Source organism: Filicampus tigris, chromosome 18 (assembly GCF_054856515.1).
Source record: "Filicampus tigris isolate MCC_2025a chromosome 18, RoL_Ftig_1.0, whole genome shotgun sequence".
NCBI lineage: Eukaryota > Metazoa > Chordata > Actinopteri > Syngnathiformes > Syngnathidae > Filicampus > Filicampus tigris.
Genome location: NC_141234.1, coordinates 6,860,800 through 6,873,927, shown reverse-complemented (window position 1 = coordinate 6,873,927; position 13,128 = coordinate 6,860,800). Strand labels below are relative to the sequence as shown.

General features: G+C 46.8%; 1 protein-coding gene across 5 annotated transcripts in view; it reads left to right on the top strand.

Moving 5' to 3' along the window:
* trappc9 (trafficking protein particle complex subunit 9) overlaps positions 1 to 13,128 on the top strand; it is a 117,177-nt gene that overhangs the window by 6,459 nt on the left and 97,590 nt on the right. For all 5 annotated transcript variants that reach the window (XM_086015133.1, XM_086015131.1, XM_086015132.1 and 2 more), the window contains 6 exons: positions 356 to 477; positions 1,282 to 1,407; positions 1,625 to 1,841; positions 6,814 to 6,957; positions 10,656 to 10,782; positions 12,188 to 12,333. In XM_086015133.1, the coding sequence (XP_085871259.1) occupies positions 356 to 477; positions 1,282 to 1,407; positions 1,625 to 1,841; positions 6,814 to 6,957; positions 10,656 to 10,782; positions 12,188 to 12,333 (882 nt within the window). The remainder of the gene's footprint in view (positions 1 to 355; positions 478 to 1,281; positions 1,408 to 1,624; positions 1,842 to 6,813; positions 6,958 to 10,655; positions 10,783 to 12,187; positions 12,334 to 13,128) is intronic.

Sequence of the window (13,128 nt, the reverse complement as noted above, 5' to 3'; positions counted from 1 at the left end):
ATCCAGTTTTAGCAGATAAAAACCAAATATAACCTGCATTTGATCGTCTTGGCTGTTCTCAACCTATCTGGCCGCAAAATGCGAAATCTCCCTTTTGTATTCAATCAGATAAAGTGAAAATTTAACCCACTATGGGAAGCAAGCTTCTTGATCACAAATTAGATACGCCACACACATTCTGCACAGCTGGCCTGAGTGTTTTGTTTGCATTTGTGGATTATTCACGCATCAAGCAGCGGAGTCAAGTCCCTTCTGCTGGCTTACTTTTCCCATTTCATCAGTCTGGCTGCAGACCGTGCCGTGCCGCCTTCCGTCCCTAACTAATCAGCTTCTCTTCCTATTTTCCTGAGTGCAGGCGCCCTCACGGCCAACGGCATCAGCGCCGATACCAGCGCCGAGATCGGACGGGCCAAGAACTGCCTGAGCCCAGAGGATATTATCGAGAAATACAAAGAGGCAATCTCCTACTATGGAAAGGTATTTAAAAAATGTTACATGTGGAATTCGCACATGGGGTTTGAGAAATCAGTCATCCATGTTTGTCAGTCTTGATTTGTCAGGATTTAATTCACAGTAGCAAGCCGTTAAGTGTCAAGTGTGACCAGCAATATGCATACCAAGCACCAGGGGGCAGGATTAGATTGATGGGACTGAGTTTGAGGGCGATGTCTTGAATTGTTGCTGCTGACAGCTGCTGTTTATTACTCACTTGGACATGCGGGGACAGACGCACACGAGCAGGTTTTCTCTGGGAATCAAACTTTGAGTCAGCGGTTGCCAGACTTCCAAGATGTATTGAAACACAATATACATAAGAACAGGACTGTAACTTATGTCCTGTACATCCCTCAGAGCCAGAGCTTGCTGAGACCTGTCTAGGCTCATTACCTGTTGAGGACCCAGAGCTTTATCTTCATTATTATAATTGGCTTTTTTTTTCTTTTTTGTTTTGCACCAGCCCCTCCTACCTGTAGCTGGTTCTTTCACAATGAAATTACACAGCTATTCAGTTATTAATTGAATTTTAATAAGCAGACAATGAGTGTGGAAGTGGGGGGAATTTAATGGATGGCAAGATAAATCAAATTTCCAGTCAATGTGGAAGCAGCAGGAGCACACGGAAAGTAGGGTGGTGGGGGAGGGGAAGGTGGGGGGGGGGTGTCAATGCTTGTCATTCCAAATGTGCAGAACAGAGCTCTGAGAAGGGACTTCATGTGATATTACCATGTGTGAGCAGATTTCAAAGTGAACTTTGTGTTAAACGTATACCTCCCCCTTAAGTATAAGAATGCAGGCGTGATCGAGCTCGAGGCCTGCGTGAAGGCAGTGCGGGTGCTGGCCATTCAGAAGAGGGCCAGAGAGGCTTCGGAATTCCTGCAGAATGCCGTTTACATCAACCTGGGACAGGTACGCCATCTTAGTTTGGCGAAACTATCAGACATATGCGCCGCCATATTGTCTCGCCTCCTTCCTGTTGACTGTCAAGTGTACACTGAGCGCCCTAAAAGTGCTCACGAGTCATTCGGTTTTGGAAAAAGAAAGTGTACATGCGACAAAGACTCTCCATACCTTCTACTAACAACACGGGCTAATCTTCGTACCTCCTTGTGGCTCCTGCTTGCAGCTATCCGAGGAGGAGAAGATCCAGCGCTACAGCATCCTGTCGGAGCTCTACGAACTGATCGGGTTTCGCCGCAAGTCAGCGTTTTTCAAGCGTGTCGCCGCCATGCAGTGCGTCGCCCCCACCATCGGGGAGCCCGGCTGGAGGGCCTGCTATAAGCTGCTGCTGGAGACTCTGCCCGGATACAGCCTTTCCCTCGACCCGAAGGACTTCATTAAAGGTAGCGCTCAAACCATTTTAATGGTTTGCTAGCTTGTTTATACACAAGCAATTCAATTTATCATAACAAGCACCTCCTTAAGTTTGATTGAGTTATTTTAGTACAGACCAATGCAGGAAGTACAACCGATAGTAGAACCTGTACTGCTTCACCAGACAAAGGACATCATGGATCAAATGCTCAGGTTTGGCCGTCTTTCCAGGAGTGCCTCTTCAGGCTTTTCTGCATTCAAGCAAACACTTGAAAAAAGAGAGACCGGTGGCTTTTGTCGGGCCCCCGTGACAGGGCTCTCGGATCCGCAGACTCTCAACCCCTCGGCTCTTTGCAGCCACTCCACAGCCTTTTGAGCGCTCGCAACATAAAAGATCGAACACAAGGGCTCAGGAACATCCGTGTTATCTCCCATGATCGCTATTTAAAAGGCGCCGCAAGAGGATTGGTCTCGTACAATGGCTCGCCTGGTTTGCCCTTTTTATGCGGTGAATAGCAACAAGCTGCAGGTTGAGTCAGTCACTCAATGTGGCTCCGTTTTTTTTACTGCTACAATAAAAATCACACAAATAAGCAGTATGGCTGTTCTAGTTCATCCCTACTGACCACCAGGGGGCGGTGCTTAAAGCACTGAATGTCCATTTCGCGCATGCGCAGTTCGAGTATGCATACCAAATTGGTCAGTTGTGACACCTGGATGACACTGGACGTGTATAAGTTCTGGTGTCACCTGAGGTTCGTTTCCTTTTTTCCTTTTTTCTTCCCGCGTGGCAGTTTGCATACCGCTGCGTTTTTCTCTCTGAGGAAGCAAGACTCGTCTCTCAACATATTTGTCCCGTCGCTGGGAGCCTTGTGACCGTGTTGGCCGGAGCTGCGTGATCGCCCTCCTGAGGCTGCAACAGTGTTTCCGTTTGTTTGTTTAACGACGCTGTGGTGTTCTTCTTTGTTTATGGCCCGGAGTGGTCGCGAGCTATAACCTCCCACCTGAAGGGAAGGTTTTGACTCCCTTATTTGTCCCTTTAGACATTTTAGTGGCCGCGTGTGTTGGGTTTAACTATTCTTTTGTCGTCGGGTTATCTTCGGGTTACCTTCGCGTTTGCGCCCGGGCTACGCGGCTTGTGGTTTGTTGTCTCGCCCCTGCCGGCCTCGGCGACATTAGCGTCCCCTCTCCCGGCCTGGTGGGGCGTGCTTTTGCCTGTTGGCGACTAGTGCAGCTTACCTTTTGCCTCTGCCAGTGACTGCATTTTCGCGTCCCCTCTCCCGGTTTAGCGGCGCATACTTTTGCCTGCACTGGCTTGGCTTTTCCCTTTGCCGGTGATAGCGTCTTCGCGTTCCCTCTCTCGGCTTATTGGCGCGTGCTGCTGCCTCTTCCAGCTTTGCTTCTGCCTTTGCCGGTGACGGCGCCTTCCTGGCCCCTCTCCCGGCTTACGGCGGTGTCCTATGTCGCGCGGGCTGCCTGGTTTGCCCGACTCCGTTGTAGCCTCACGACCCGTGCGCCGCTGGTGTTTGCGACAGTGTCTGCTTGTGGAGGTGGCGTCCACGCGCATTCTCACAGCTTATCGCTGCGTCGATAGTTTCCGTGTGACTTTGCCTTGTATGTGTGCCGCTGGCGGTGCCCGCCTTGCGTCTGCTGTCCAGGTAGCGTTCGCGCTGCCTTCCCTCATCTTATCGCTGTGTTAACTGTTGCCGTGTGACTTGGGCTTGTGCGTGATCCGCTGGTGGTGCGCGCCTTGCGTCTGCTGCGCAGGTGGCATTAGCGCTTCCTTCTCTCAGCTTGTCCCTGGTTCTGCTTGCCTTTTTCTTGCTATGGAGGATTCCCGCAGTTGTGTGGACTGTGGTGTCCTGTTTGCGGCCGTTGATGACCGTCTCGAGCGCTGCCCGAGATTGCCAAGGTGCTGACACCGTCGACGGGTACCTGTCCGGTGAGCCTTGTGTTGACTTCAGCGTGCCTCGGGCACTGAGAGGTGCCGGGCAGGAGTGCTGGTTTCGGGGATGCCTGCCACCCGAGCCTGTCTTCTTTTGGCGCTAATGGTAGAGTGGCAATGCACCCCTTCCGGCGGGGGTGGCCCAACAACAGGTAGGAATGGCATGGCGCTCTAAACGCCTCGGTGTGTCCGCTACTGCGTCCGCCCCCCTCAAGAAGAGGGCTACAACGGAGCAGCGTCTTGCCTCTGAGGTGGGGCGGTTGCATGCGGAATTGGTGGAGGTGAGGTCCCTTTCACTGGAGTGTCACCCTCCCGCGGAGGTGGCGGGCCCTTCTTCTTCTCCTATGCCTGTGCTTGTCCCGGGGGATGACGCCATTTCTCTTTTTAACGACGTTGACAGTGACCCAGCATCGGGGCCTTTGGATTCGAGCTCGCCGTCATCTGCCCAGAGCCCAGTGAGGCGGGGGATGCCTCTATGCAGTCTGTCTTGCGTAGTGCCTTGGAGTGCCTCCGTGTGGATATGCCCTTGCAAGCGCAGTCGGCACCGGAGAGTGCCTTCTTCCGGCACAGACGTCCCTCTTCTGCCTTTTCTGTCCCTGCATCTGGGGACTATCCAAGGGAGCAGCACGCCTGCTGGAGGGTTACTGGGGCCCTCTCCCGGCTTTCGGCGAACGGCCGTACCTTGGTGGCTATGCACGACGCTGCTGGTGCCGGCCTAGATCGCATGCCTAGCGTGGAACCGGCCATTACGTCCCTCATCACAGGAGCATCACCCTCCCGCGGAGGTAGCGGGCCCTTCTTCTCCTCCAATGCCAGAGGAGACACTTCGACCAGCTGATCGGTGTCCTCGGCCCCAGTGTCGGGTGACCGACGACCTTCTCATGAGATCCTACAACGCTGGTGTGCGATCTGGTCGCATCGGTAATTCCTTGGCTCACCGAAGGCTCCGGGTGTCACGCCGGTGCCTCCTTGCACTGGCACCTTGGAGGGACCGGGCTTACCTGTCGAGGGGCGTCCCACTTGGTGTGGCCCCGGCCCGCCGCGAGGTGGTCACCACGGACACCAGCCTCATGGGATGGGGTGCTGTCTGGCAGCAAAGGATGGCTTGGGGACGGTGGTCTGTGCGAAACAGCGCCGATCACATCAATGTGCTGGAGTTGCGTACAGTGCACTTGGCTCTCATGCACTTTTTGCCATACCTGGAAGGGAGACACGTGCTGGTGCGGTCGGACAACACCTCGACCGTGCCCCCACCCGGAGGTGCAAGTTGTTGTTAGCAGGAGTGGGTAAATTAGCTAAATATTCCACTATGTGTCCGTTTCTTGAGTCACTTTGGGGACCTTCAACTTCAGACGTTCCAGTTTGCCTCCACTTCTGGGGTTCTGCTGTATCCCTTATTCCTCCCGAATCAATTTGCAGTTCTATATGCACATGCACACCTACTGATTTCAAATGATAAATGGTGGGAGTGGGCCAGGTTAGAACCTATCAAATTTTGGTGTAGATCCAAATCAAAATGCAATGAAAGTGGCCCTTATTGTATCTGGCCAAACAATATAGTCGTTTTAACAGTCTAATGGAGACAAATGGCTCTATATGAAGGTGTATAGTGTGGAGCAGGTCCAAATGAGGATTGATCCTTATGTCGGGTCAAGTGTGACTGTGCACTTGTGGCAAAGAGTGTTGTCTGCCTTTAGGCAGTGGGGCTGAGATGTAAGTTTGTCAAGCAGTACACTCGGTGATGCATTCTAATGAGGCGGATGCGCTTGACGGCGATGTGGCACTAATGTCTTTTTAAGTAGCTCAAGACCGTGCTAAAATCCCCAGTGAGCTCACCCTTCTCAGTACCCCCACCCCAAGTTTCATTTGACGATTGCCTTTTTTTCCATTATTTTCTCCTTAATGGCACATTTAATAAATACGCCACAGTATTAAAGGACCACTTATAGACATTTTAAAGGTGGGGGGTTTCGGCAGACAGATGGAAGTCGGCTAATTTATTTTTAGTCCGCTTTATGTACGCAGATTCACAATGGATAACATAGCTCGTCAAAGAATTGCATTTAGCGCTTGTTCCGGAGGCAGCAGACGCCAGAAGGAATAAACTTGAGGAGAAAAAGCGCTGACAACTACTGTAAAAAGCATCTCGGATGTGATTCGACATTATTGCAAGTCGTGTTTCAGCGAGATTGTTTTTCAAATATTCGCCCGCCTCTCCTCTGCGGTCCCTGTCAGCCTCCCTTCTCGCCACATCCTTTTCCTCTGGATTCGCTTTCTTTTTCCCACTTGGCGAGTCAACAGCGGACAGCTAGGAGTGAAGCAGGCAATCTCGTTGGGGGTGCTGAGGGTCTTATGTAACGGCTGGTTTCAGGCTAGTATGCTTTTAGGGTGTCACTGGCTGTGGTGGTACCACGCTGAAGGAGCACTTTGGAGTCATGAGCGAGCTCGACAAATAACACTGTCACCCGGATGTCACACAAGAAAATAACATCGCATTTGGGAACCCTTCCATTCCCGCTCCTAAAACGTAATACTCGTTTATTTCTTAACATACATTGGCATATACAATACATTTATATTTATCCTTATTAAAAACACAAAACTTTGTGGGATGTTCTTTAAGAGGCTGGAACAGATTGATTGAAGTTCTTAAATTCTTCCCCTTGCTCTTGCACCTACTCTCCATGATGTGCTTGCACTCATGGCTGACAATCAGGCACTCTAAAGCAGCCACGCCAGACATAAGTCCAAGTCTACTCGCTAGCTTGCAAGGCGGACTTAAAATAATTAAAAAATAAAATAAAATCCCTCCTTCTCCATCTCTTGGCTTTCTCTTGGTGTCGTGCGTGCACTCAAGGCAAACAATGAGGTGCTCTAGTGGCCATGCCAGTTGACTAAATGCAAACTATACTTCAACAAAACGCATACGTGAATTTCTGTTTGTTTGTTGCAACGCCGTTTGTGCATACTCCCTGAAAATGATGAGACTCAACATCAGATGTCACCAGCGAGCCCAGTCGGCATGCTGACTTCTCTGCTTGTCATCCCTCCCGCAGGCACGCACCGAGGCTGGGCTGCCGTTCAAATGCGTCTCCTTCATGAGCTGGTGTATGCCTCCCGCCGCATGGGTAACCCCGGCCTCTCCGTACGCCACCTGTCCTTCCTGCTGCAGACCATGCTGGATTTCCTGTCCGATCAAGGTCGGTGGAGCACACGGAGAGAGTGGAAGAGAGAAAAGTTAGAAAGACGCCGTGTTGCTCCTTGATTACATGTTCTATTTCAACCATGTGAGGTGCTGCTTTTATACCCTGTATAAAAAAAAAAAAAAAAAAGCAAACATTTAGAAACAGCCACCCTGGCCTTTTGTGATAGCAGCACTGTGCTCATTAGTGTGCCGCGCACAAAGCCGCCTCCTTTTTGGACCGAGTGCAACATTGTGCTCTGACCAGAAATCCTGCGCTGCCAGTTTGAGCTTCTACCGAAACAGCGTGAGCTAGACAATCTTCTGGCTACACAATAGAGGCCACTATAATCCTTGCTTGGCTGCGAAGCATGTGAATGGACACGAGGGTACGGTAGGAGTAGTAGAGTTATGAACAAGATGAAACAAGCTTAGCAAACGGGAGGCTGTGTTTGAGCACAAGCAGCTTTTGCATGTTTCTTCAGAGGGTGCCTCTAATTCAAGACGATGATGCAACAGAATGCCGTAATTTCAATTTGTTTGACTTATTTTCTTTCAGTTGAAAATGCAGTGTTTGAATCTTTGCAGCCGCAGTGTTTACCCATTTGAGTTTTATGCGGCTGTTGACTCGCATAAATATTCAACAAACTATCTGACGGCTCGAGATAATTGCATTTATCTTTCCCCACAAGCCGCTTGATCTGAATCGTCTTTAATGACACCTGATCTCTCCGCCGGTCATGTTTTAGATCTTTATGAGGAGAAACGGCAAGTTTAATGAGGGTTAAGCCTATCTGCGGCACTGGAGAAGTTCCGAACGCTAAAGTCTTGGAAAGTACAATAAAATATTACGTCCGCGCCATCTTGGGGTACATCCAATATGTGCAACTATTTATCTGATTTCTATCCAAATTAGGCTATACCTGATTCTGATCTGAAGGTATACAATTCCATGTTTTAAGCTCAGAAAGGGGATGTTGTCGCATCTCTTCTGAGGCCGACTTGGAGTCAACAGCAGATCCGATTTGCATCGACTCACTTTCAGTTGCCAGAACGTCCCTGTAGCATCAACTTTATTTAATGTACAACGAAGAGTCAACTTGTTAGCTGAGTTCATCTTTCGTCTTTACTTTGTACAACTTTGGACGTCCTCCTCACGATTACCTCTATGTCTCTCCGTCTCATTGAAGATGTCAGGCAGAGGATTTTACGTGGAGTAAATCCAGCCGATAGAATGTGTCGGAATTTGGATGTGTATAGAAAGCGTCGGGTGGAGATGGGCAGATAATGATTTTTATGTCTCTGCCACAAGCAATAACACTTCAGCTCCAAGCAGAATTGGGGAAGTCTATAAAAGCCTCGACCTTAGTTTTGATGGGAAATGATTGCAGCAAAATATTGAAGGATTACAGGCAGCGGCATATTTTTAAGGTTCCATCAAAAAGGTGTTTGTGCATTTAGGCAGAATACTGAAAATGTTGCTCTGGGAGAAGCAGCTCAAACAGAAACAATTGTCTTTTCAAACTTGATGAAAAGTTGCACCACCTGCTGAGAATTGTAATTGCTTGCAATTAAAAAAAAAAGAAATGCAGCCTATCCATCACGTCTTAACAATTTAACCACACTCACACACGCATAACTTGAGTCGGTAAAAGGTAAAAAAAAAAAAAAAAAAAAAAAGGAGATTAGAAGAGTTGTTTGTCGTGACAGTCGTGCAGAGTCTGTGTTTTTTGTCGCACAACAATGCTTTGGAAAAAGATTAATCATGGTGAGCTCGGCTAAGATTTGTGCATGCAAATTAAATTTTTTTTTGTGTGAAGTTGCACCTAGTATTCAATGCTGGTAATTAATCTCTTTTCTGGCGCACGTGGAATGCAAAATAAGCACAAAACTCGTTTTTACATATATTTCTACCCCGCAAACAAGTTCTTGGATCTCAGTGCTATGGTGTCAAGTAATTCTCATGGAAATAAATGTTGAGGCTCCATTGGACCCCCTCCCTTGTGTTGCCACGTGATCCTCGCCAATGCGCGGGGTGGGCGTGAGCGGTTGTCGTGAGGTAACGCTTATTTTGCATATAGAACCAGAGATTGAGATCCAGTCAGTAGTTGGCGCTCGAGAAGCGCTTTGCGGTGCATTCTAATTCTTGATGTGAGCCGACGTACTTGTCCACTTGTGATTGAATGGCCTGCGGTGCACTTTGATGGCCGCTCCCACAAAGTATGACTCGATACAAAACATTCATATGCAGTCTTAAAAAAAAAAAAACAGTAGTCCTGCTCAGACAAGATTAACTTGATGTGAAAGTCCAAATTCAGTCAGATGTTGTGTAGTTTAAGTTGACATTATGCATATTAATGACATGTCTGTTCCATCCTGTTGTCAAAATAATCCAAGGATCAATAGCACACTAGCAAGGGGGTGGTCCTATTTAATGTTCACCGTTACGACTGGGGTCAGGGCTATGGGGTTGGGTCTAGGCTAGCAGCTATGATTAGCTCAGAGCGGGAAGAAAAAAAAACAAGCACCCGAAAAGACACTCACAGCATGGGTTGCACTGTATTTTCCTCCATGGTGGCAGCACTTCATTGCCAAGTGAAGTGGAGGAGTTGTCAAAGAATTTTGGAAATGCCATTGGACTTTTTTTTTTTTTTTTAAACGTTTCACCCTAAAATATATATGACCTGTGAAAGAAAGCAACTTAAGCAAAATGAAATGGAATTAAATTCACTATTGAAAACGTGTGCATGCAAGCAGAGATGTCAGAAATGTGATCATGGGAGTTTATTTATTATTATTTATTTTTTATGTCAACAACTTCGTTGGGGGCGTTATTATCTAAATTAGCTCCTCTTTTACTTCATATGACAGCAAAAATTTGGAAGTGTTTACTCACGGACACATTTTCGGAAAGAGGCAGCTCACAAAAGACTTACTCTATTTGTAATTTCACACTTGATGGCTAGGCAGGCACTCTCGAGATTTATGAGAAGCATTTAAAAAGTCACTTTTCACAGAAAATCAAATTTCTTTCCAATTGTTTTTTTTTTCCCAAGGATTTATTCCATCAAGTGCTGCTCTACACCTCCACTGTGTAGATGATGCTTGAAGCTCTTGGGTCAATAGGCTAATTATAGTGGTCAACCTGGAGTGAGTGACACCCCTAAGGAACGTATGATAAGGCAGAGTAAGCTTTGAAAAGCTAAATGATGAGATGTAGAGTAGCAGTCAAGAGTAATGGCCTGATTAAAGCGGGCGCGCGACCGTTCATCACTTTGTCGTCACTGAACAGAACCACGCTGGTCAATACCGTGGAAAGAATTGGACATGCTATTTGACTCAAACGATGATGTCATTAGAGATGTGTTCTGCTGCTGTGGTTTTCAGAATCGCAATGAGGTTTTCATCAGCTGATTTAATTCACGTCATTGCACCGTTTAAATTCTTTGCAAGTGTCCTTCTAAGCACATCGGCCGCTGCGGAGCCTTGCCAAGCCAAAGCAATTTTTACGGCCGGGTGAGCAGTAATGTTCCATTTTTAAAGCTATTCGTGGTACAATAAGGCTTAACATTTTTATTTGAAGACTCAACGCGGTATTGCTGAGGGAGACTCACCTCACAGGCCATTAATGTTTGGCTTATTTATAGTCCGCGAACACCAAACCTGTGCAGTAAAAAAAAAAAAAAAAACTGTATATGATGTTTCTACATTTTATAGAGAAAAAAGAAGTGACCCAGAGCCTGGAAAATTACACCTCCAAGTGCCCGGGTGGAATGGAGGTCATCACCCTACCGGATGGCCTTAAGCTCCCACCGGTGCCTTTTACAAAGCTCCCTATTGTCCGGTAAGTCAGCATTGTCAATTACACCAGTGAAATATACTCATTGGACACTTCATTAGAAACAACTGCGCAAGCTATTGAGCTTCGGCACAGGAGCTTACGCATCTCTCAGTCCAATCCAGCAAAACACCACTCCAACACAATAACAATAACACGAGATAAATTAAGATCTCTCACAGCAGCATTCAAATTGGGCATCATTATCTTTGTAAAGGCAGAATATACACTTCTCACACAAAGTTAATCATGTTAGGCTTCCGGGTGCAATTTTAGGTGGACTTAATGATTCCACTTGTCTAAACTTTTGAATGCATGCGTCATTCTGTTCAATGTTTCAGTACGTTTTCACAGCATGCGCATGAACTATTTTAAGGACGTCCACTTCTATGCCTACCTGTGGCTCTTCTATTATCTCTGCTGAAAATGTCTGATGACGTTCTAAAAGCACCTGTTTGTAGCTTCGCAATGTCGAGGTAATGTTGACCGTAGGTGTATTCTTGGTCTCCATGACAAAATGTGAAAAGCATGATGAAGAGGACTCTTTCAATACAATTTCTAATTGAACTAGGATTTATTGTTTGATTCTCGGATCAAACACAGTGTTGTTACCTTTGTTGTTCACCTCCTTGATTGAGAAGAAATTGCGCTGGAGTACTAATTCAATGAGCATTTATAAATGTGCAGTGAAATGTTTAGAAAAGGCTAAAAGTTGTAATGTAAAGTTTACAGGGCCTCTTAGGTTCAATTAAGACTCCACTTTAAAACATCTACTTCATGGTGGAGTTTGCAGTTTTCAAGCTGCTAGTAAGAACTTAACATAGCCGCACTTCATTCCCTTCCCTCCTGTTCATGGCGAATTCATGATGGAAAAGTTGCCAAACATGAAATGTTACCGGTTTGATGATGTATTTTTGGCATGTACAATCAATTAAATACATCAAAGGTGAAACTTGTGGTGGTTTGTTTTCCAAGCCCAGTGATGCATTCGTCCGCGTAAGACACCAGCGCTACATACTTAAATTTGTTTCGAGAGCTGCCCAGTTCCTTCTTTTTAACTTTTTTTTGCTAACCGGAGTTAAATAATCAGCTGTACAAAACTATAACCGTGAGGTTGCTGTGTGCGGCAGACAAAGTGTCCAGTCCTGTTTTAAAATAATTATTAAAAATCTAATGGAGGTGTACGATGCGGCCAGAGAGGGATGATTTTTTTCAACATGTTTCCTTTTTTTCTACTGTCAGGCCATACAAACAGTTTTAACATGACAAAAAGAGTTTTTTTTGTTTTTTTTAAAACTGCAAACTCGCCCTTTAGATGGTTTGAATCTTGTGTGAAAGTTGAGTAAATAAACACTCCCTGCGAATAAAGTGAGTATTTTCTTTCGTTTGTTTTCCATTATTTCTCAAATAGGTCGGTGAAGCTTCTGAACCTCCCGGTGAGTCTGCGTCCTCACAAGGTGAAAGGCCTGCTGGGTCCCAACGTGTCCACGGCCAGCCCCTTCATCTACTCGCCCATCGTCATGCACAACAGAGGAGAAGAGCGCTGCAAGAAGATCGGTAAATCCTCTTGAGAGCACACACGGCGATTCATTCCAGGGCCAAACAGCGTCGTCATATGTCCTTGATATGACGAGAAGGTGGCTGATCAGGCAAGGAGGTGCGCTTGACTGCACAAAGCTTTACATGTCGAGCAACAGAGAGCCGCGGAGGATCTGATTAAATATTCCGGTTGTCAGCGTCACGATGGAACTGCGGTTCACTGGGCGCGCTCGCCCCACTTGAGGCTTATCTCGTATGGCCTTATCAAACAAGATGAGCATTTGGCGACTTTTATAATCCCGCCTTAATTATGCTTAGATGATATTAGCCGACGGCGGTTATCTCCCTCTGCGAACATACGGTACCTGCAGTCACTGTGTCTAAGCTTTGCAGCTTGTGCATTTATTTGTGCAGAGGGAATGCGCCAATGTTGACTGAGCTTGGTTAAATTGATGAGACGTGAGCAATATATAATGCAAATAGACAGCTTTCTGATATTTTTAGTTACGAAACTGCTACTTTTATCCGGTGTTAATCAAGTTTAGCCCATTTTTTTCCAGAACTAAAACCGCAGCCTTTGTTTGCATCAATATAGAAAATCTGGCCAGAATGTCTGCGCTAGTACTAATACAGTATTTTTTTACTGAAATGTGACTGCATGACAACAGGCTTTTTTATGCAGTACAACCTGTTTGCTGCATTTGGTCTATGACTGAGATGTCAGGAACTCAAATAGACATGTGGACACACTTGCTGAACACACGTTCCCCCCCTGGAGTCACCCTGATTCCAACGGAAGGCTGAAGTGCTGCG